This window comes from Schistocerca nitens, chromosome 4, assembly GCF_023898315.1.
Source record: "Schistocerca nitens isolate TAMUIC-IGC-003100 chromosome 4, iqSchNite1.1, whole genome shotgun sequence".
NCBI classification, from domain to species: Eukaryota; Metazoa; Arthropoda; class Insecta; order Orthoptera; family Acrididae; genus Schistocerca; species Schistocerca nitens.
The window spans coordinates 852,665,543-852,691,218 of NC_064617.1; the positions used below are offsets into that span (position 1 = coordinate 852,665,543).

At 43.5% G+C, this 25,676-nt stretch overlaps 1 protein-coding gene across 1 annotated transcript in view; it reads right to left on the bottom strand.

The window, feature by feature from the left end:
• The window catches only part of LOC126252614 (protein dimmed-like), a 40,723-nt gene extending 27,111 nt beyond the window's left edge, over positions 1 to 13,612 (bottom strand). Inside the window, exon 1 of the mRNA XM_049953516.1 lies at positions 13,580 to 13,612. Within this exon, the coding sequence (XP_049809473.1) occupies positions 13,580 to 13,612 (33 nt within the window). The remainder of the gene's footprint in view (positions 1 to 13,579) is intronic.
• Positions 13,613 to 25,676: the final 12,064 nt, after the last annotated feature.

Consider the following 25,676-nt stretch of genomic DNA (forward strand, 5'->3'; position numbering starts at 1 on the left):
CTGGCGTATCACCCGGCGTGATGGTATGGGGTGCCATTGGTTACACGTCTCGGTCACCTCTTGTTCGCATTGACGGCACTTTGAACAGTGGAGTTACATTTCAGATGTGTTACGACCCGTGGCTCTACCCTTCATTCGATCCCTGCGAAACCCTAGATTTGAGCAGGATAATGCACAACCGCATGTTGCAGGTCCTGTACGGGCCTTTCTGGATACAGAAAATGTTCGACTGCTGCCCTGGTCAGCACATTCTCCAGATCTCTCACTAACTGAAAACGTCTGGTCAATGGTGGCCTAATAACTGGCTCGTCACAATAGGCCAGTCACTACTCTTAGAGCCGGCCGGAGTGACCGAACAGTTCTAGGCGCTTTAATCTGGAACCACGAGACCTCTACGGTCGCAGGTTCGAATCCTGCCTCGGGCATGGGTGTGTGTGACGTCCTTAGGTTAGTTACGTTTAAGGAGTCCTAAGTTCTAAGTGACTGATGACCTCAGATGTTAAGTCCCATAGTGCACAGAGCCATTTGAACTACTCTTTATGATCTGTGGTATCGTGTTGAAGCTGCATGGGCAGCTGTACCTGTAGACGCCATCCAAACTCTGTCTGACTCAATGCGCAGGCGTATCAAGGCCGTTATTACAGCCAGGGGTGGTTGTTCTGGGTACTGATTTCTCAGGATCTATGCACCCAAATTGCGTGAAAATGTAATCACATGTCAGTTCTAGTAAAATATATTTTTCCAATGAATACCCGTTTATCATCTGCATTTCTTCTTGGTGTAGCAATTTTAATGGGCAGTAGTGTATGATATTTTAAAAAAATGTAAATATTATTTAAATCTGCAGGTTTTATTGTAAGACTGCAGGCTTTCGTGGCCGTTGTCACTGAAGTTAAAATCTTCTGGGTTATTAGGCCGCGTCATGTTTCTTCTAAAATGTTCGACGTTTCGACCCCTCTGCTAGGATCTCCCTCAGGATCTTTTGGTGTCCACTACTGCTGGAACACTGTACCTAGCAGTAGTGGACACTAAAAGATCCTGAGGAAGATCCTAACAGAGGGGTCGAAACGTCGAACATTTTAGAAGAAATATGACTTGGCCCAATAACCCAGAAGATTTTAACTTCAATGTAAATATTCTGTTTGAGTCATTAGTTGACTTGTGTGTGTGTATGTGTGTGTGTCACTGGATATGTCATTTATTTTGCAGCACACATGCATCAAAGGCTGGCAGAGAGGATCAAGTCCAAAGGCCACAAATAAAAAAAAAAAAAAATAAAAATAAAAAAAATAAAAGAAAATGGATATCAGTCAAAAAAATTATGAAATATGACATTTTTTACATGGCTTCCGAGCTTAAAACTGTCTCTTCAACACATGCTTGACGGCAGTAGCCGTGCTCTGGCCTCCCGCCGTAACCCCATTAAAATCCTCGTTCAACACTGTTGACTATTGAAAAACTGGCGATTTGCCTGCCGCATGGCGGAAACAATAGCGTGTGAAAAAAGATTGGGTGCTTACGATTACTACCGATTCGGACAGAGACGGGCACGAATTGATTGCGGGAAAGAAAACATGGCGAATCACAATACGTATTCGGTACTCTATGTCACTAACGAGTTACTCGACTCAGAACAGGCAACTGGACGAATACGAGAACTACCGAGTCGGGCACATGTACGTGCAGGAAAGAAAGCACGCCAGTAAGCAAACGTTTCGGGCAGCAACGAAACAGTACGTGGAACACTCATTACTCAGTAACGAACACGTACGGCATGTTACGGCCCACTTGCTGGGAAGCGTCGTGACGTGCGGGCGCCCTCTGGGGACCATGTTGTGTGGCGCTAGCACCGGGGCTTCCATTGACGTCACGTCCCATTCAAGAAGCCGCACAGCCTCCAATTTCTCTGCCAGACGGATCGAGCCGTTGATTGGTTCTCATCAGAGCTATTGATTACTCGGAAACAAGCATCCGGAACCCCTTCTGTCAGCGGCAGGGACACCACCCAGAGCAAGGGTAAGATGCGATTAGCGAGAACCTACAAACTAACCAGATTTATTGCAAGGAAGTGTGACCTCCACTTTAATAAGCTGAGCCAGAGGCAGTTTAGCACACAGCACGTGTGGCACATGCTTCAGGTTTCGTGCTATCGAGGACTTGGCATTGCACTTCTCACTTTATTGGCGAAAATTAAAGTTAGAAGTTTCCAACTGAAAAAAAAGCACTGTTAAAACTGAGTGAACACGATGGTGAAATATTTTGAAAACGTTGGAAGCAATGAAGCGCTGACATAAAATTGTGTGCATTTTCGAATGTGTGAAGAATATATTTGAAGTAATTCTATTAAAAGAATTCAAATTTTGCATATTTCGAATTGCAACGGGATTTTTGTTTTCGAAGTATATTCCATTGCTGTGCATTAATATTAACTTGTATTGTAATACTTTCGCTGTCGACGAAGATTATGGGCTTTACATTGCCAACAAAGCGCGCCTAAAAATCGTCTTTCTTGACCTTCCCTCGCACCAAAACGCATATTATTCGCACAGTCCTTGAGGATGTCGTGGTAGCTCATGAAAGAAGCTGCAACAATGCAAAGCGGAAGTACCCGACAGCCACTGACAGCTTTCCCTGGCTTCAACCTAACACTGTGTTGAGCATATCGTCTGATTTTGTCTACGAGAGCAGGCTGGATCCGTAGAGTTAGTGGACTGAATCGGGAGTAAAGGAATATGTGGAAAAGACTGACTGAAGTAGAGGACGTGATGATACACTAAAGCGCCAAAGAAACTGGTATAGGCATGTGTAACCATGCAATAATGACTGTGTGGACGATGCGGCCTATTCTACACCCTATTTTAGATATTTATGACGATGCCATGCTGATTATATTTATATGTTTTGACGATGCCATTACGGCCTAACCACTTTAGGACATGGTGTAAAAAAGATCTGAGGATGGTCATCATGGACTGCAAACGGTCATCGTCTAAAGAATTCATACTTTGATCAAAGACTGAAATAAAATACATTTAATAGGCATGAGTATTCAAATACAGAGATATCTGAACGGGCAAGTACGGAGCTGTTGTCGACAACGCCTATATGAGACAAGTGTCTGGCGCAGTTGTCAGATCGGTTACTGCTGTTACACATACAGGTTGGCAAGATTTAAGTGAGTTTGAACGTGGTGTTATAGTCGGCGTACGAACCTTGGGACACAGCATCTCGGAGGTAGCGATGAAGTGGGCATTTCCCCGTATGACTATTTCATGGTTGTACCGTGAATATCAGGAACCTGGTAAAACGTCAAATCTCCCACATAGCTGTGGCCGAAAAAGATCCTACAAGAACGGGACCAATGGCGACAGAAGAGAATCGTACAACGTGACAAAACTGTAACCCTGACGCAAGTTTCTGCAGATTTCAGTGATGGGCCATCAACAAGTGTCAGCGTGCGAACCATTCACGAAACATCATCCATACGGGCTTTCAGAGCCGAAGGTCCACTTGTGTAGCCTTGATGACTGCACAACACAAAGCTTTACGCCCCACCTGGATCCGTCAACACCGACATTCGACTGTTGATGATTGGAAACATGTTCCTTAATCGGTCGAGTCTTGTTTCAAATTGCATCGAGCGGATGGACGCGTATGGATGTGGAGACAACTTCACGGATTCTGAATTTCAGCAGGGGATTGTTCAAGATGGTGGAGGCGCTGCAGTGGTGTAGAGCGTGTGTGGTTGGAATGATATGGGACCCCTGATACGTCTAGATACGAATCTGACAGGTGACACGTACGCAAGCATCCTGTCTGATCACCTGCATCCACTCATGTCCATTGTGCGTTCCGACGGACGTGGCCAATTCCATCAGGACAATGCTACACCCCAAGGTCCAGAATTGTTACAGAATAGCTCCAGGAACACTCTTCTGAGTTTAAACACATCCACTGGCCACCAAACTCCCCAGACATGAACATTATTGAGTATATCTGGGATACCTTGGATCGTGCTGTTCAGAAGAGATCTGTTACGGATTTATGGACAGTCCTGCAGCATTCATGGTGTCAGCTCCCTCCAGTATTACTTCAGACATCGGTCGAGTCCGTGCCACGTCGTGTTGTGGCACTTCTATGTGCTTAAGGGGGCCCTACACGATATTAGGCAGCTGTACCATTTTCTTTGGTTCTTCAGTGTATATCGGTGTCAAGATATCATGGAATAACTTTCATGGTGCTTCTCACAGGCGAAGATGGGCAAAACATTTACAGAAAGACTGGAGTACACTATCTGATCAAAATTATCTCGAGACCCCTATGTGAAAAGAATCTGACCACTAGATGTCACCTGAGACGCACTTTCCAGAGTAAGTGGGCGGGGAGTACTGTGTTGTCAAAAGACAAGCAGTGTTAGCAGAATCGGGCTGTCAGGAGACCTCAGTGACTCCGGAAGTTGACTGGTTATTGCCTGTCAACTGAGTAACAAAATCATCAGGTGGACATTTTAACCTTTCTTAAAGCTGACCAAAACGGCTGTTGTGGGAGTGATTGTGAAGTGGAAACGCGAAGGACGATCCGCAGCCAACCAAGACGAGCTGCCCAAGACGGCTGTTGTTGAAGTTCTTGTGAACTGGAAAAGCGAAGGACCATCCACAGCCAAACCATGACCAGGAAGACCTCTTATACTGACGGATAGGAACCGTCGAGCATTGTAGAGGGTGGTTGTAAAAAATCGAATGTAGTCAACACAAGAAATCATTCGAGATTTCCAAAGTGCTGCCAGTAGTCCCACAATGACTTAAGAACTTAAAAAGAATGGGATACGCTGGTCGAGCAGCTCCTCATAAGCCACACATTTCTGTATTCAGCACTAAGTGACGCTTGTGATGGTGTAAAGAGCAACGCCATTGGACAGGGTATGACTGGAAACGAGCGATCTGGAGTGATAAATTACGCCATAACCCGCGCCAGTGCGGTGGGAGGGTTTGTGTCTGGAGAATTCCTGTACAACTTTACCTACCATCACGTGTGGTGCCAAGAGTGAAGTGTGGAGAAGGTGGTATATGGCAGAAGGTGGAACTATTATTTTTTCAACATCGAGGCAGTTTCCTAAAGCGATTTAGGAAAATCACAGAAAACCTAAATAAGGATGGCCGGGTGCGGGTTTGAACCGTCGTCCAACCGAATGCGAGTCCAGTGTGCTTACCACCTATATAACCTCGCTTAGTTGTATAGTCAAATGCCACTATCCGCACCACACAGATATCTTTCATAAGTCATTCTGCAAATGGTTTTGATCGTCTGATGGCTTTACGAGACGACAGCGTCATGTGCAAACAATTTAAGAGGGCTGCTCAGATTGGCTCCTAAATCGTTTGTATAGATTAGGAACAGCAGAGGTCCTGTAACAGTTCCTTGGGAACGCCAGGTACCACTTGTGTTTCACCCGATCACATTCCGTCGATTACTACGAACTGTAACATTTCCCACAGGAAATCACGAATGCGGTCGCACAACTGATACTCCACAGGCAAACAGTTTGACTGGAAGTCGCTTGTGAGGAACGGTGTCAGAAACCTTCTGGAAATCTAGAAATATGGAGAAATTTGAGATCCCTTGTCGATAACATTCATTACTTCATTACTTACTGATTAATGAACATACTTGCGATGTTTCAGCGTCTTGCGATGTATGCAGACCGCACTGCTACACGCAGAACACCGTCAGTTTAATTGTAACCACCCAGTAAATAAACCATCTGACTCATAGGATGAGCAGCAATCTGTGACTGTTCGCTGACGATGCTGTAGTGTATAGGAGGCGTCGTCACTGAGTGCAAGAGGATACGGGATGGACTGGACAAAGTTTCTATTTGGTGTGATGAATCACAGCTTGCTCTAATTGTACACTGTCCATAAAGTAGTGAGGCTGGATAATAAAACATAATGTTAAGATGGTGGATTAATGCTTCGGATGTTCTACATAGGCTGCCTTCCAACTGATTACAACGCACAGAACGTTCATACAACCATGTAAAACCGTCAGAAAAGTCCTACTTTGGGATGTAGTTGAACTTGAAAATAACATTCGCTTGAAACGCAGTTATGTCGTCAAAGCGTTCTGCACTTTGTCAGCCTGTGGTAAGTTCACATTGATAACATGACATCTCGTCACGTATGGTGAAGGAAAGAAATTATAGAAAAGAACTGTCCATGTTTTACATTTCAATCAAGTCGTGGCAGGTGTCCATCTGTCATTTTTTGTTTGGTGGTCAAACTGAGCACGACAAACGTTGGCAACACTTTTCTCCTCTTCAAAACAATGTGGAGTAGGTCTTGAACACTTAAATTAGAGATGTTGCTCCATTATGATTTGTAACAGAAGAACGTTGACATACTACTGTCGCACGTCCACAACTTAACACTGCCTGCTCGCAACTCACGTGTCAAATGCACAGCTGTTGTTTACAGTTGTTCGTCCCAACTGTCACTGTACTAACTGCTCTTACGTTGCTTATGCGCCAGGAATAAAATAAGTCTCGAAGATTTTTGGGCGGACGGTGTAGGAAAATGCAAGCTAATTTAGACAAGTAGGAAAAACAATCCTATAATATTCGAATGCAGTACTAGTGGTGTGCCGTTTGCTACAATCACGTAAATTAAACACGCAAGTGTAGTGATCTGAATTGGAATCAGCTCCTAAAGTAGGTTCTAATGAAGGCGAATGGTCGACTTAGACTCTCTGGTAGAAATCTAGGAACGTGTAGTTCATTTATGAAGGAGACGAGGTATAGATCACTTGTGCGACCCATTCGTGAGTACTGCTCGAGTGTTTGGGATAACCAAGGGAAGACATTGCAGCATTTCAGAGGCATGCTGCTAGATTTGACACCGGTAGGTTCGCCAACACGCGAGAAATTCGGTAATGTTGTGTGAACTCAAGTGGGAATCCCTGGAGGGAACGCGGCGTTCTTTTCGCGAAACACTATTGCAAAGTTTAGAGAAGCGACTTTTATGGCTGGCTGCATAGCGATTCTACTACAACCAACGCACATTTCGTCTCAGGACAACGAAGACAAGCAATGAGAAATCACGACTCGTACGGAAGGATAGAGACGCATTTCCTTCTCCCAGCTGCAACAGAAAAAGGACGTAATGAAGTAGTGAGTGTTATCGACAAGGGATCTCAAATTGCTCCATATTTCTAGATTTCCAGAAGGTTTCAAAAATGGTTCAAGTGGCTCTAAGCACTATCGGACTTAATATCTGAGGTCATCAGTCCCATAGAATTAGAACTACTTAAACCTAACTAACCTAAGGGTATCACACACATCCATGCCCGAGGCAGGAATCGAACCTGCGACTTTAGCAGCAGCGCGGTTCCAGGCTGAAGCACCTAGAGCCGATCAGCCACAGCGGCCGGCTCAGAAGGTTTCTGACACCGTTCTTCACAAGCGACTTCCAGTCAAACTGTTTGCCTGGGAGTATCAGTTGTGCGACCGCATTCGTGATTTCCTGCCGGAAATGTTACAGTTCGCAGTAATTGACGGAATGTGATCGCGTGAAACAGAAGTGATATCTGGCGTTCCCAAGGAACTGTTACCGGACCTCTGCTGTTCCTAATATATATAAACGATTTAGGAGACAATCTGAGCAGCCCTCTTAAAGTGTTTGCACATGACGCTGTCGTGTTGTAAAGTCATCCGACGATCAAAACCATTTGCAGAATGATTTATAGAAGATACCTGTGTGGTGTGGATAGTGGCATTTGACTGTACAACCGAGCGAGGTTATATAGGTGGTTAGCACTCTGGAGTGGCATTCGGGAGGACGACGGTTCAAACCCGCGTCCGGCCATCCTGATTTAGGTTTTCCGCGATTTCCCTAAATCGCTTCAAGAAAATGCCTGGATGGTTCCTTTGAAAGGGCACGGCCGATTTCCTTCCCAATCCTTCCCTAATCCGATTGGATCGATGACCTGACTGTTTGCTCCCCTTCCCCAAATCAACCCGCCAACCAACTATATAATGGAAAGTGTGAAGTCATCCACATGAATACTAAATTGAATCCGCTAAAATTAAGTTACATGAAAAATTACACATCTCTGAAGGCTGTGAATTCCACTAAATCCTTTGTGACTACTATTGCGAATAACTTGAGCTGGAATGATCACTAATAAATTACTTTGGGGAAAGTAAACCAAACACTGCGATTTACTGGCAGGAAACTTAGAAGATGCTACACTACGATTGTCAGCCCTCTTTTGCGCAGTTTGGAATCCGCAGCGTCTAGCATTGACAGAGGACATCGAAATAGTTCAAAGAAGGGCAGCTCGTTTTGTATTATCTCAAAAAAGGGAATAGAATGTCACAGATAAAATACGCAAGTTGAGATGGAAATCATTAAAACAAAGGTGTTTTTAGTTACTGGAGAATCATTTCCGAAATTTCAGTCAACAACTTTCTCATCCGAATGCGCAAATATTTCGTTGGTGCACACGTCTATAGACAGAAATGATCATAATGATAACTAGAGCTAGCCCGGAAAGATTTAAGTGTTCGTCGTTCCTGCTCTCTCTTCGAGAGTGCCTGTGACAGGCACTTAATTGTAAATTGCAGAGTAGCCATGTAGACTGAAGTGTCCAACAGTGGGCTAACGTACCCAACACTATTCACCTTATGATTCAGTGGCTTGCCAAGGTTGTATGTAGATGTACACGTATATGTAGAAGCGACATGGAGTGACGTCTCGATACCTGAATAATTGCGATGAAACTAATGGAAAGGAAACAGGATTGGAATGACATAGGAAATAACGGCTTTCAGTCGGACAGGGCATTATGGCAGTGCAACGGCGAGAGTTGAAAATTTTTGCTGGACCGGGGCTCAAACACGGATACTCCGCTTCTCTAGAGTGGTTACCTTAACTACTCGGCCATTCGGACACACTTTCCGTCATACCCAAACACCCAGCTTCCGGCCCGTCACACCGCAACAGCCCCCGCCCATTAAGCCCCTGCTCGCTGATATCTGATTCCCACAGGTGTAGGCTCTTAGATTCTGCGTCTGCACTGAAACTTTTTCATCAAACAGTCGTCGCGCCTATATAATTATACATGTGAATGTTGTCTGCTCTGTCAGATATGTCCGATAGTACAGACACCACTGGTACCGGTAGGTCCGATACCTGACTTCTGAGCACAGTTCAGCTCAGAGCCTTTGTTGACGCCAGAGGTGGGAACACCGTCTGCTAAATTTCGTACCCTGTGCACCAACCACAAATCTTTTTAATCTCGTTTTCTATGCTCTTATACAGGGTGCGGCGCTTAAATCCGGACAAATGAAACATTTTCTTTTTAAAGCAAATCTATTGAAACAAAATACAAATGAAAATGCAAATCCTTAACATATAAGTAGTGGTATCTTTCTAGAGTAGCATTACTCGATGTAACCCCCTTCAGCCGCAATGACCGCCCCCAAACTTGTCATCAAGCGATCGCAAGCCCCCTTTAAAACAGCGCTGTCCATATTCACGAATGCTGCTTCGATAGTGGTGCGTAGAGATGCGACGTTAGGGTACGTCGTCTTATTGGTAACTCTTTCGACTACGCTCCAAACATACACTACTGGCCATTAAAATTGCTACACCAGGAAGATGACGTGCTGCAGACGCGAAATTTAACCGACAGGAAGAAGATGCTGTGATATGCAAATGATTTGCTTTTCACAGCATTCACACCTACAACGTGCTGACATGAGGAAAGTTTCCAACCGATTTTGCATACACAAACAGCAGTTAACCGGCGTTGCCTGGCGAAACGTTGTTGTGATGCCTCGTGTAACGAGGAGAAATGCGTAGCATCACGTTTCCGACTTTGATAAAGGTCGGATTGTAGCCTATCGAGATTGCGGTTTATCGCATCGCGACATTGCTGCTCACGTTGGTCTGATCCAATGACTGTTAGCTGAATATGGAATCGGTGGGCTCAGGACTGTAATATGGAACGCCGTGTTGGATCCCAACGGCCTCGTATCACTAGCAGTCGAGATGACAGGCATCTTATTCGCATGTCTATAACGGATCGTGCAGCCCCGTCTCGATCCCTGAGTCAACAGATGGGGACGTTTGCAAGACAACAATCATCTGCACGAACAGTTCGACGACGTTTGCAGCGGCATGGACTATCAGCTCGGAGACCTTGACTGCGGTTACCCTTGACGCTGCATCACATACAGGAGCGCATGCGATGGTGTGCTCAACGACGAACCTGGGTGCACGAATGGCAAAACGTCATTTTTTCGGATGAATCCAGGTTCTGTTTACAGCATCATGATGGTCGTATCCGTGTTTGGCGACATCGTGGTGAACGCACATTGGAAGCGTGTATTCGTCATCACTATACTGGCGTATCCCCCGGCGTGATGGTATGGGGTGCCATTGGTTACACGTTTCGCATTGATGGCACTTTGAACAGTGGGCGTTACCTTTCAGATGTGTCACGACCCGTGTCTCTACCCTTCATTCGATCCCTGCGAAACCCTAAATATCAGCAGGATAATGCACGACCGCATGTAGCAGGTCCTATACGGGCCTTTCTGGATACAGAAAATGTTCGACTGCTGCCCTGGCGAGCACATTCTCCAGACCTCTCAAAAAATTGAAAACGTCTGGTCAGTGGTGGCCGAGCAACTGGCTCGTCACAATACGCTAGTCTCTACTCTTGATGAACTGTGGTATCGTGTTGAAGCTTTATGGGCAGCTGTACCTGTACACGCCATCCAAGCTCTGTTTGACTCAATGACTAGGCGTGTCAAGGCCGTTATTACGGCCAGAGGTGGTTGTTCTGGGTACTGATTTCTCTGGATCTATGCACCCAAATTGTGTGACAATGTAATCACATGTCAGTTCTAGTATAATATATTTGTCCAATGAATACCCGTTTATCATCTGCATTTCTTATTGTTGTAGCAATTTTAATGGCCAGTAGTGTAGTAATCGAGGAGGTTCAAGTTCGTACGTTCTTTGACCTGAACAAGCCAATGTTATCTGAGAGGCAGTTTTGAACTAAATGGATCTTCCCAAAATTCTACCAACTAACCAAGACGATTATCCGCCTTCCCCACAACTGCCACACCGCCGTGTTGAAAGACATATTGTCACCCTGAGGCCACAGTTACTGTGCTGGCGTACGCTTTCGCCAGCACACCCGTCGGCACTAGGGCACATTGTGTAGCAGGCGCTGAAGCAAACGCTCCTAAGGCAAAGAGAAAACCAAGACACTCCCCCAGGCTACGTGCCGATAACGTCCCCTGGGCAGCGTGCATGTAGGCCGACATCGCCGACCGAGCTGCCTCAACTACTCAGTCTCTCAACCTCAGTACATCTTATCGGGACTCGATTCGCATTGCACCTCAATACGTCGTCCACAGTGACAGTCGTCGCCTCACACCTCAGTAAGCTGTGAGGGAACGTTAGTCATTGTATATAGCTGTGATATGAGCACGGACAAGATTCAAGAATTAGTACATGTTATTTGACTGCTGTTAACCACAGAACTTCAGATTGGACATAATTGAAGTTAAGGACTCAATTGGTTCCTGTAGTATATTTTAACCACGTGTGCATTTTGTGTTGTAGTGAGAGGAAACCGACCACCCACCTATCATGCCACCCTCTCCTCATCCAGCCAGGAACCTCTAAACATTACAAGAGGGCGCAGCCACAACAGTCACCATCCACGGTTTCACGACATTACTATAAACTTCCAGATGAACTTCTTTTCTCACAGTTCTTCCCTTTTCAAAGAAATGTGGTGGCATGATGTCACCCTCACTGCACACAACACCTATCACGTGAACCCACACTTTAACAAAGCATTATACTTGGCCACAATATCGTAAATGGCTGACCTCAGGTAACCGAAGAATCGAGCTACACTGATGCTCATAAAGGAAGGATAATGCTGATACATGGTGAAACAACGCTCTGGTGGGCGGTTTGCGGGTTTAAATCACCTCGGGAAGTGTGCAGATATTTTCAGACCTGCCAATGGTGACTGTGTGTTTAAAATGGCTCAAGGAACACATATTGATGATGTTATGAGGGATAGAATACTAGGGCTTTTGGAGGCTGGTCAAATACAGTTGGTCGTAGCACGGGCCTTCCGTGTGCCGCAATCAACATTATGGCAACGATTAGAGCAGACACGAAACGTATTCAGGCGCTACAGTACGGGACGTCTACAGTGTACAGCACCACAAGAAGACCGATATCTGACCATCAGTGCCCGCAGACGGCCACGGAGTGTTGCAGGTAGCCTTGCTCGGGACCTTACCGCAGCCACTGGAACTATTGTCTCCAGACACACGGTCTACAGACAACTGAACAGACATGGTTTATTCGCCTGGAGACCTGCAAGGTGCATTACACTGACACGTGGTCACAGGAGAGCCCGTAAAGCTTGGTGTCAAGAACACAGTACATATCCATTGGGACAGTGGTCCCAGATTATGTTCACGGACAAGTCCAGGTATAGTGTAAGTAGTGATTCTTCCTGGGTTTTCATCTGGCGTGAATAGGAAACCAGATACCAACCCCTTAATGTACTTGAAAGGGACCTGTATGGAGGTCGTGGTTTGATGGAGTGGGTTGGGATTATGATTGGTGCACGTACACCCCTGCATGTCTTTGACAGAGGAACTGTAACAGGTCAGGTGTATCGGGACATCATTTTGCACTAGTATGCCCGCCTTTTCAGGGGTGCAGTAGGTGCCACCTTCCTCCTGATGGATAATAACGCACGGCCCTATCGAGCTGCCATCGTGGAGGAGTACCTTGAAACAGAAGATATCAGGCGAATGGAGTGGCCTGCTTGTTCTCCAGACCTAAACCCCATCGAGCACGTCTGGGATGCTCTCGGTCGACGTATCGCTGCACGTCTTCAAACCCCTACGACATTTCAGGAGCTCCGACAGGCACTGGTGCAAGAATGGGAGGCTATACCCCAGCAGCTGCTCGACCACCTGATCCAGAGTATACCAACCCGTTGTGCGGCCTGTGTACGTGTGCACAGTGATCACATGCCTTATTGATGTCGGGGCACATGCACAGGGAACAGTGGCGTTTTGTAGTACATGTGATTCTGGACGGTTTTCTCAACTTATCACCATACCATGGACTTACAGATGTGCGTCGTGTGTGTTCCCTATGTGATTATGCTACTAGCGCCAGTTTTGTTTAGTGCTACGTTGTGTGGCACCACATTCTACAATAATCTTTAATTTACGAGCATGAGTGCATTTCTGAGGGCGAACGCCCGGCCCGAGACTTTCGATAATGGCGGCTATTCGGTCGTGCTCTGCACATGTCCGTAATATCTTGGCCATTTTGAGGTTCTGACTGTTTACTTGATTCCAAGAACGCCAATCGCGACCTCCTGCGGAACTACGATTTGGCGGAAATTCGAAACTTGTGCGGATTCAAGAACCGCATACTTGAAGGCAGAATAAGTTGCAGTTTTAGCGGCCAGCAGTGTACTCTGGGAAGGCTCGCGCAGCAGGTGGCAGCCTGCGCCTCACCTGGAAGGCGTCGTTGAGCGAGTGCATGCGCATGCGCTCCCGCTCGTTGCTCTCGAGGCGGCGCAGGTTCCTCTCGCGGGCGTTGAGCGCCGGCCGCCGCCGACGAGACGCCGACGAGGACGACGACGAGCCGCCCCCGCCGCCCCCGCTGTGGCTGCGCCGAGAGAAGCTCACCACCTCGTCGCTCACCTGGAGCAAGGTGGACCGACAGAGATCGTGTAGGCCGCAGCTGCAAGAACTCCGCAGTGTCAACGTCATCTTGACAGCACGTACTGGAATATTCATTTAAATTTATATTGGTAGTAACTAACATTGGAGGGTTCCGTGGTTGTTTTATAAAATACTAGCTGTCGCCCCCTGTTTCGCTCACGTATCAGCAGCTTTGTTATGATGAGTGAAGTTGAGTGCGCAAGCTAGTAGTTTCACGATACGTCTGTATCTTGCGAACCATGGATGAAGGGTATCAGACGGATGCCATATTCCTTGACTTCCGGAAAGCATTTGACTTGGTGCCCCACTGCAGACTCCTAACTAAGGTAGGAGCATATGGTATTGGTTCCCAAGTATGTGAGTGGCTCGAAGACTTCTTAAGTAATAGAACACACTACGTTGTCCTCGATGGTGAGTGTTCATCGGAGGTGAGGGTATCATCTGGAGTGCCCCAGGCAAGTGTGGTAGGTCCGCTGTTGTTTTCTATCTTCATAAATGATCTTTTGGATAGGGTGGATAGCAATGTGCAGCTGTTTGCTGATGATGCTGTCGTGTACGGGAAGGTGTTGTCGTTGAGTGACTGTAGGAGGATACAAGATGACTTGGACAGAATTTGTGGTTGGTGTAAAGAATGGCAACTAACACTAAATATAGAAAAATGTAAATTAATGCAGATGAAAAGGAAAAAGAATCCTGTCATGTTTGAATACTCCATTAGTAGTGTAGCGCTTGACACAGTCACGTCGATTAAATATTTGGGCGTAACATTGCAGAGCGATATGAAGTGGGACAAGCATGTAATGGCAGTTGTGGGGGAGGCGGACAGTCGTCTTCGGTTCATTGGTAGAATTTTGGGAAGATGTGGTTCATCTGTAAAGGAGACCGCTTATAAAACACTAATACGACCTATTCTTGAGTACTGCTCGAGCGTTTGGGATCCCTATCAGGTCGGATTGAGGGAGGACATAGAAGCAATTCAGAGGCGGGCTGCTAGATTTGTTACTGGTAGGTTTGATCATCACGAGAGTATTACGGAAATGCTTCAGGAACTCGGGTGCGAGTCTCTAGAGGAAAGTGGGCGTTCTTTTCGTGAATCGCTACTGAGGAAATTTAGAGAACCAGCATTTGAGGCTGACTGCAGTACAATTTTACTGACGCCATCTTACATTTCGCGGAAAGACCACAAAGATAAGATAAGAGAGATTAGGGCTTGTACAGAGGCATATAGGCTGTCATTTTTCCCTCGTTCTGTTTGGGGGTGGAACAGGGAGAGAAGATGCTACTTCTGGTACGAGGTACCCTCCACCACGCACCGTATGGTGGATTGTGGAGTATGTATGTAGATGTGTGTGTATATAGTGTTGTAGAGATGTATATATAAAAATGTATGCAATGCCGGTACGTAGGTACAAAAGGTGTTTCTATTATGTTGCTGTATGTCGAATCGGAAAGCACACATTATATTTGAGCCGTGGCGAGACTGGCGCCAGGGATATCTTTGGCTTAGGCACTATCGATTCCCTCTGGCAGAAGTTTGTCCTTGGAGCGTGAGCCGGCTGAGGATATAATGGGGCAGTACGGAGTGGAAAGAGACAACAACGTTGGACACGGACGCGGAAGTGCGCGTATTAGCGAGACGTTGGATAGACGACAGTGAGCACGATGCGCCTGAGTACGGGCGGCAGTTAGCGCTTGGTCGTACTGGGGTCAGTAACAGCGGGCCGGCGCTGTGGCTTCTTGGCAACCTCGTGAAGCTATGCGTGTGCTCGCTTCCGTGAAGGAACACGCTGTTACTATCGGACTAAGCAACGTCTGGTGTCTTCACCACATCGATCCAGCAGCTGGCATCAAGTTAAGTCATTCAAGTCCTACCAACGATTAGTGAAATATAAGGATGATTGCTCTTGAGGCAGCAAAGTGTTGCAAGGACTGTGATATGATATTTCATCCCTCTTATTGTGTGCTTCGCTCCTTAATAGTATTGTTCTTACTTCAGCTGGCAAGTGTCCAAAAAAAAAAAAAAATTATACGTGTACGCAGCCTTACCGAGCGATCTATATTCCGTGTCTAAAGATTGCCGTGTGGTACCTTACAGGCCCACATAAGGTGCTCCATGTGATGATTGGGTTTTAATGAGCCAGTATCGTTCGCATCATTAGTGTATGTGGTTCTGCTTAAAAGAATGAAATTAGTTTTATTATTGTCAATTTTAACGAAGTAGTTTTCTGTATAAGTTTGAGTATTAAGGTGAAGGAAGGTTTGTTTGATTCCCTGTTGTCGCTTCTGATTTATGTTCCAGAGATCGGAAGCAGTGGTCCACCGAAGTGCAGAGCCTCCGCTCTTAAATTACTAACGGGCGTACAGGCGGTGGACTTCGCCTGAGCTCGCATGTGCTGTTTGGTTCCGATTTCGGTGTTCTGAACACGGTGGAAGTACAAACGGAGTCCACATCTTAATTCGAAGATAAGTACTCAGTCGCCTCCACCGTTCGTGGCCAAGTCGCTACCTCGCAATCTCGGGCCTCAGTTATTGTACAAGCTGTAGTTTTGTAAAACTTGTGGTGGCTCTGCAAGGTTCCCCGGGTTAAATGTTTTAAATATTTGTCTTAAGAACTTTGAGGGATTTCTAGAAGAATGTGTCTTAATTGAAACCGTTTTCTAAAATAGCGGTGCAATTCAGCCTTAGTGGCGTATGCCAATTTCGATGGGGAAATAACTGGGTTATTATTGATTAAACTGTCTATAACATTGTTGCAGGTGTTTGGTAATATCTCGCCCGTGAGGGGCGGTTTTCAATCTATATGGAAGTAACTGATTTCCTGGTTATTTGATGTAAAGTTTATTTTTAAATGATTTACTTGGCCCGAGTGGCGATCTATTTAAATGTTTCTAAAGAGATGTTTGCCTGAATCGCATTTCTTAAAGAAATTATCTGATTTATGCTTGTAATTCTCTTGATGATTTATCTATGATGCAAATAAATATGTTTGAAATGAAATGGTCACTGTATGGGTCAAGTCCTTCCACTCCCTTTATATTAAAGGTTAAGGAAATTGCAGTTCAAAATAGAAATAACGTACCAATATTTTCTACTTATATTTTAAAAACACATCGATTCATTACATTCGTGCGGAAACAGAGTTCCCAGGTGTCTCTCTGGTTCGCCTAGTACTGGATGTGAGCTTTGCCACCAGAGCAATACATAAACTCGTTTCTCCCTTACATTTTGCGGCGTTATGACGCCTGGCCAAGAGAAGTCTACTAGTATCAAACATAGGCGTTAATTTGAGGAAGAAATTTCTGGAGTACAGCATTGTATGGTAGTGAAACATGGACTGTGGGGAAACCGGAACACAAGAGAATCGAAGCATTGGAGATGTGGTGCTACAGACGAATGTTGAAAATTAGGTGGACTGATAAGGTACGGAATGAGGAGGTTCTGCACAGAATCGGGGAAGAAACGAATATGTGGAAAACACTGACAAGGAGAAGGGACAGGATGGTAGGACATATGTTAAGTCATCAGGGAATGACTTCCATGGTGCTAGAGGGAGTTGTAGAGGGCAAAAATTGTAGAGGAAGATAGAGAATGGAAAACATCTAACAAATAATTGAGGACAGGTTGCAAGTGCTACACTGAGGTGAAGAGGTTGGAGCAGGAGAGGAACTCGTGGCGTTCTCCATCAAACCAGTCAGAAGACTGAAGACTCAAAAAAAGAAAGGTGCCTACATTTTTGATCCATCGCCCTGTGATGATTAATTTGTGATTAACTGATTAACATTGTCAGTCAATAGATCATAACGAAATGCAGCCTCACCAGAAGCCTCCCGCATTCCACATGTAAACCTACGACTCTCTGTTTGTCGTACAGACTTTAAATGACGCCGTCGTTACGTGTCTTTAAGCGTCTTGGAAGCTCTAAGAGACACATGACGTTCAGTGACCAAAATTTGGCGGGTTTGTGACTGATATTACTATGGAATTACCGATTAAACAAGTACAGGATTTTATAAACATTGTATTCATTACGTGAAATCATATTATCTAGGACATATCAAACAATATAAGCATTCGCACAACTATAATAAAGTTCAAAAGTCAAACAGTAAACAGCTTTTTCAAAGAGTTATAATTGTTCCATATCTCGCGTTATGTTCTTCAAATAAATGAATATGTCGCACTTCACACTTTCTGAAGTAGCCTGTGTTCTTCCTCAGCGTTCAAGCTATCTCCATACCAAATTTTATAAAAATCGGTTCATCGGTTTAGTCGTGAAAGCGTATCAGACAAAGTTACTTCCGCATTTAAAGTATTAGTATGGATGTCATAAAATCAGCTACGAACTGTTTATTTAAGAACTTTTTGTTCTACACATTTTATTTTTCCATGGTGACCGGTTTCGAACACTTGTTAATCGTGAAATGGCTGCATTACGGGATAAACTGCTAATCAGTTGTTGGTTGCAACTACCTGGCAGATTAAAATTCTGTGCCGCTCCGAGGATCAAACTCGGGACATTTGACTTTGACAGTTAAGTCTCTACCAACTGAAAAAATGCTTCAAATGGCTCTAAGCACTATGGGACTTAACATCTGAGGTCATCAGTCCCCTAGACTTAGAACTACTTAAACCTAACTAACCTAAGGACATCACACACATCCATGCCCGAGTCAGGATTCGAACCTGCGACCATAGCAGAGCGCGGTTCCGGACTGAAGCGCCTAGAACCACTCGGCCACAGTGGCCGGCTCTACCAACTGAGCTACCCAAGCACGACTCACGACTTTACTTTCGCCTATACCCCATCTCATACCACCCAAATTTCACGGAAGTTATTCTGAAAAAATTTCATGAGGCGGAATGATATTGTTGGGAATTGTGGAGGTGCAGCACACAGTTTTAGTCTGCCAGGAAGTTTCTAATCAGCGCACACTCCGCTGCAGAATGAAATTTCATTCTGGAGACGACGTTAACTCCTAAATATTCACGAAGTAAATGAAGATCAACGAAATGTGGAAATTGCTTAACGGCTAGTTAGCCCCAGCATTTATACTAAATGTCTCTCCATAGCTTTGATGGTATGAGTTTTTATTATTTTCCACGTAAAATGCAGTTGTATCATAATAAACGAGTCCCATTATTATAAACACATCAAAGATATCACAAAGTAAAAGGTGGGTCACCATTAGCAATTTTACAACGAACAATCTGACTTCACGTTCTCAATAAACAAACAGAATTAGCCAACAACGGTTTCCTGAAAAACGTACAAAATTTACTCTCTCATAGGACATAAAATAAATTCCACCAGCTGCTGACACAAATATGTGCCTCACTTGATTCTAATACATTATGTAGGGCCTGTGTAATATATCTCAAGTCTAAAATTATTTTTATTGAAAAGGATTGTTTCATATCTTAAAGTGGTTTTTAACGATCCTGTGAACAGTTGCAGTATTTGTATTTGCCGACTAGTTTCGAACCTCACAGGTTCCTTTTCAAGCCTGGCCTATAGAGACTGCACTGAGGGACGTGTTGATTATGATATTCATTCTGCAAACATTTTTGAAGCACGTGTTACCACTTTAATATTTATGATTCAAATGGGACAGTATCAGCGCAGCCTCAGTAGGCCAGGCTTGAAAATGAACCGGCGAGGTTGGAAACTAGTCGCCTTATACAAGCACTGCAACTGTTCACAGGATCGTAGAAAAACGCTTCAAGAAATTTAATAAAGTTGCTAGTTCCCTGCCAACAAAATGTTCACATTGGAAAATTATTTCATTAGCTTCATTATTTTCTGCTGCACATCGATTATTTATCTATTATTTCCGAAAATGTATCGATATTAAAATCATATCTAGCATATCGTCTCTGGCACCAATGCAAACAACGTATACATTCGCTTCTTAGCACCTTTGTGAACTATCAGAACACGTGAAACGCATAGAGTGTATGTTAAATCAGATTGTTTGTTGTAAAAATGCTGATAGTGACGCAAGTTTTAGTTTGCGATTTCGTGGATGTGTTTACGACACTGGGACACGTTTACCATGATACAACTGCACGGTGCACGGAAAATAACATAAAATCAATGATTCAAAGCTGTCGAGACACGTTCACTGTAAGTACTGGTGCAGTTGCCAAATTTCATCTATTTTCATTTCCTTTATGAATGTTTGAAAGTTAATATTTTTTGATGGTAGGGCACCATGGCAAGCAAAACAATCAAAGTCTGATTAGCAGTTCATCCTCTAGTGTAGCCATCTGACGATGAACAGAAGTTCGAATCCGGTAAGGACACGGTAAAATAAAATGTTTAGAACAAAAAGTCTGCAAATTAGTGGTTTTATAGCTGTTTTTGTAACATATTAGTCTGTCATTTTGAACGACACTATAATGGTCCCACCTCGGCTTTGTGGATAAATCTAGCAGTCACGTATTGTAGATTCTTGTACCTTCGTGAACTTTTCAGACTTTCGCCCCTATAATAGAAGTTTAATATATTTATTATACCACTTTTAATTGATGGCATTCACGTTTTATGTGCTGCAGTCTTTTCCTGAAACTCCAGAAATTTCTCCGAAAAAATGTGGAAACATGCTCTATGGTAGAACATGGTCAGTTATCTAAAAAACAATGCACGACTGATGTATCCAAAACATCTTGTTAATACTGTATTTAATAACCAGTTTGGTACATTATTACGCTATTCCACTACAGTAATGTGAAACTGAAATCATATTAAGCAGTGGTATTATTAAAAGCCAGTTGCAAGTTAGATACATTCTAGAAATGGACGTTATTGTAAACTAACACAAATTTCCATTTCCAAGATAGGTAAAATTGTTAAAATAAATAAAGAAACTTATTTCATTTGCGGGCAAGTACCACATACATCGTGGTAAAAGGTCTTCTGTTTCAAGGTACAAGATGGTGCACAGCTGTGACATATAGCCACGTTAAATAAATAGCTGTAAAAATATATAGCATTTCACTCACTATAAAATTATATATCAGAAGAATTAACAATATATTCGAAATAGTTTTAATATGTCGTACAGCACTTAAGCGCCTCGAACGCGAAAAAATTACAATTGCTGCAAAAAACGAAACCTCGTGTCTGACAACAACAAAAACTGCAGAGCATGGTGGAAACCGCTTATTGCGGTTTCTAATGCGTGTTCTTTCATGTGATACTAAAAACACTGACTGGACAAGTACCGACCAAAAAATATAGTGTGTTTCCAGGTACGTAAACTGGGTACGACAGTCTCCCTGTTATAAGTAAATGTGAAGTCTTTGAGTACAAACTGCTTTCAGTTGTAAGCTGAGGTTTATATCTATTTGTACTATTGTTGTTGTTGTTGTTGTGGTCTTCAGTCCTGAGACTGGTTTGATGCAGCTCTCCATGCTACTCTATCCTGTGCAAGCTTCTTCATCTCCCAGTACCTACTGCAACCTACATCCTTCTGAATCTGCTTAGTGTATGCATCTCTTGGTCTCCCCCTACGATTTTTACCCTCCACGCTGCCCTCCAATACTAAATTGGTGATCCCTTGATGCCTCAGAACATGTCCTACCAACCGATCCCTTCTTCTGGTCAAGTTGTGCCACAAACTCCTCTTCTCCCCAATCCTATTCAGTACCTCCTCATTAGTTATGTGATCTACCCATCTAATCTTCAGCATTCTTCTGTAGCACCACATTTCGAAAGCTTCTATTCTCTTCTTGTCCAAACTATTTATCGTCCATGTTTCACTTCCATACATGGCTACACTCCATACAAATACTTTCAGAAACGACTTCCTGACACTTAAATCTATACTCGATGTTAACAAATTTCTCTTCTTCAGAAACGCTTTCCTTGCCATTGCCAGTCTACATTTTATATCCTCTCTACTTCGACCATCATCAGTTATTTTGCTCCCCAAATAGCAAAACTCCTTTACTACTTTAAGTGTCTCATTTCCTAATCTAATACCTTCAACATCACCCGACTTAATTCGACTACATTCCATTATCCTCGTTTTGCTTTTGTTGATGTTCATCTTATACCCTCCTTTCAAGACACTGTCCATTCCGTTCAACTGCTCTTCCAAGTCCTTTGCTGTCTCTGACAGAATTACAATGTCATCGGCGAACCTCAAAGTTTTTATTTCTTCTCCATGGATTTTAATACCTACTCCGAATTTTTCTTTAGTTTCCTTTACTGCTTGCTCAATATACAGATTAAATAACATCGGGGAGAGGCTACAACCCTGTCTTACTCCCTTCCCAACCACTGCTTCCCTTTCATGCCCCTCGACTCTTATAACTGCCATCTGGTTTCTGTACAAATTGTAAATAGCCTTTCGCTCCCTGAATTTTACCCCTGCCACCTTTAGAATTTGAAAGAGAGTATTCCAGTCAACATTGTCAAAAGCTTTCTCTAAGTCTACAAATGCTAGAAACGTAGGTTTGCCTTTCCTTAATCTTTCTTCTAAGATAAGTCGTAAGGTCAGTATTGCCTCACGTGTTCCAGTATTTCTACGGAATCCAAACTGATCTTCCCCGAGGTCGGCTTCTACTAGTTTTTCCATTCGTCTGTAAAGAATTCGTGTTAGTATTTTGCAGCTGTGGCTTATTAAACTGATTGTCCGGTAATTCTCACATCTGTCAACACCTGCTTTCTTTGGAATTGGAATTATTATATTCTTCTTGAAGTCTGAGGGTATTTCGCCTGTTTCATACATCTTGCTTACCAGATGGTAGAGTTTCGTCAGGGCTGGCTCTCCCAAAGCCGTCAGTAGTTCCAATGGAATGTTGTCTACTCCGGGGGCCTTGTTTCGACTCAGGTCTTTCAGTGCTCTGTCAAATTCCTCACGCAGTATCGTATCTCCCATTTCATCTTCATCTACATCCTCTTCCATTTCCATAATATTGTCCCGTACGTTTCTCCTGTCCAGCCACCATACGATTATCTGATGCGCTTGTCCCTTTGGCAGCTAGTAACAAAGTTAGGATGATGATGTCTAGATGGGAGGCAGATCATTATATTGTACTCTGTACTGTCATGGAAGCTCTGCACTTCGTCGCTTTCTTGCTGTTGTAGCCGTTATTTGTTATGTTTATGTAGTTGCCTATGTATATATGGTCACTTGTTTTGTAATTTTATCCTGTTGGATCGTCCGACAGAGCTGTATATTTTAACGATTTACGTCCAAATGTAATAAAGAACTGTAATATCTCCCCTAAATATTACCTCACGCAGCAGATACTGTTGCCGTTTTTACACACTATTTGCACTGGACGTGTTGTTACAATTTCGATCTTCTGGTATGCCAATAGTTATGTAGATATGTTACGTTTACATCTCGGACACATTTACCGATTTATGAATACACCGACATAGAACACTGTATATTTCATTTGTCTGCGAGGACAGATCCGACAGTTGGTTTTTTAAATGTGAGGATGAGCACATACAGTGTCCAAAAATGTGACACTGGTTGCTGCGGCGACTATTATGATATTCAGTAAACATTCTGTTTTAAATTTGATGTTTGCATGTGTATGTGTTCGCTTTCAGAACTGCCAGGTCCGCTTCTAAATAATGGAATATATTATGGCATGTTGGTGTATTTTAGACTGTTCTATTTAAAAACATTTTTTATGTGTTACTAGACTAAAAGTAAATTTGCTGCATATTTGTTCTGTTTTATTTTTTTCCTAACCGGCACTTGAGAATAACCGAGAGAAATAATTTGCCAGTTGTGCGGAGTTAAATAAAACATGTATCTGTTAACGACAGCCAAGATGAAACCATTATAATGGCCTTCAGTATAACAGACAAAGTGAATTTATTGGTAAAATCGTAAATGTACAGTTTTATAGCATTTCTCTGCATCTAAGATCGTTGCCAGCACGCGGCTGTGTCTTGACGTAGTTCGTCTGAGTCAAAGTGGTGTGATTAAGCTTTCCGTCACGGATATTTTAGAACCCGTGACTGTTAATTGAATGTAAATACGTAAAACTGCAACCATTCACTTTGCTGAATAGCTATTTATTATTTCATGAACCGGTTTTCTAATGTGCAGGGAGGAGACCCCCAAGAGGGATCATTGCCGACAAAATTTTATTTAAATAAATTTTTCAATGCATAATGTTCGGCCGTAGCCGGCTTGGGCATACTGTGGTGGAAGGTGATGGCCGGAAGACCATGGTCGGCACATTCCTGCCACGTGCTCCTCGGTCAGACTCAAGTCCCACGGGTTGGTTGCGCTGACGGGGGCACGCTACTAGCAAGGCACGTTGGCGGAATCAATCCTCCAATCAGAGACTAATCGTGTGATCACGTGGGGACGCGGCCGGGAGCGGCGAGGGCGGCTTGGGAACAGCTCCGCGCTCTCTTAGCTTCTGACCTCGGCCCCGAGTAGTCGCTCCTCTAGCCTCTGCCTCTCTGATGAGCAGACGGCAACCCCTCTTGGGGCTGCTCAGCCCTACGTAGGCACCACTGTACCATCATTACAAGAATAAACTGGGTCCATTCCACTCAATTAACTTTCATTTTACAACGCCCTCCGCTCCTGACTTCTATCCTGACGAACACTAACCTGGAAGTTACATCACTATTTCTAGCATAATACTGGGTGCTGGCTCTATGACAAGAAGATAGAACAGGCTTTAATGTATCGCCATGAGCATTGTTTATCTGTCGATATGGATGCAAAATTTTAGTTTTGTTCTTACTGCGACAGTATGGGCGGCTTTTTCCGTTAGTGTCCAACAGTCTGCTTCCATTTTTATGTCCAGTTGGTACATCACTTCATACACTTTTACACAATCTGTATTTGTATGTGTAAATTGCAATAATAAATAACTATTATACAAAGTGACTGGTTGCAGTTTTATGTATTTACGTAGAAAGTGATGTGACCCAAGGCACGTTTAATTATGATCAATCCTCACGCTATTTTTTTCATACTCGGTTGCGAGGTATAAGGAGACTTTTTTTTTTTTTTTTTTTGCTCTTCGGAGTCATGGTATATTACGTATGGTCACGTAAGCATATTGCAGCTGTAGTGACTTTCAGTTCATCGAAAGGGATGATAAATTGCTTGTTCTTCTGATGTACTGCTTTTTCTTTCTGTGATGATAGTCGCTACGACCGAACCTGGTAAAGAATAAAGAAGATTTCGTACAGCTGATGGCCGAAATGCAGTTCTTCAGGAAAACAACCCCCACCCCCTCCCAGAAATTACACAGTGGATTTTGGTCAGAATTTTCGTAGCGAAACGAAGAGTCGGAAATGGACAAATGGTGTATGAAACTCATCGGCGTGAGGTCTAGTTCTTTTTAAGTTACTTGAAAAAAAAAGTCTGAGTAATCAAGATAAACTTTTGTGGAAAAATTGAAATATTACACAAAATGTGTACTATTAGCTATGTAAATGACGTATCAAAAAGTTAGTCTTTTCAAACTCTATCTGTATTGCTCAACACAAGTCACATTGGTGTAGAAATTGTGGAATTCTTGCTTTCATGTTGTAATTATAAAATAATTTTCAAATTTCAGCACAAACTGAAATTTCTCCGCTTTCTCTTGATCTATATACTCTTAATAAGAATAAAATACCGATCTAAATTTAAATATATTTCATGTTTCGACAAAGCTTTGGAAAAAAATGAAAAGAAAAGAAAACGGGGAAATGTTTTGTGAAATGATTTGTCTGACAGTAAGAAATAAAACAGATTACAGAAACATTTGATGCCCGTCTTTGTTGTAGAATATTTCATGCATCTTTCAAAGTCGCGTCAGATGTTTCTCTAATCTGTTTTATTTCTTACTTTTAGAAAAATCCTTCCCAGGTCTTTATTTTGTTTCTATTTTTTTCTGTCTTTAGTTT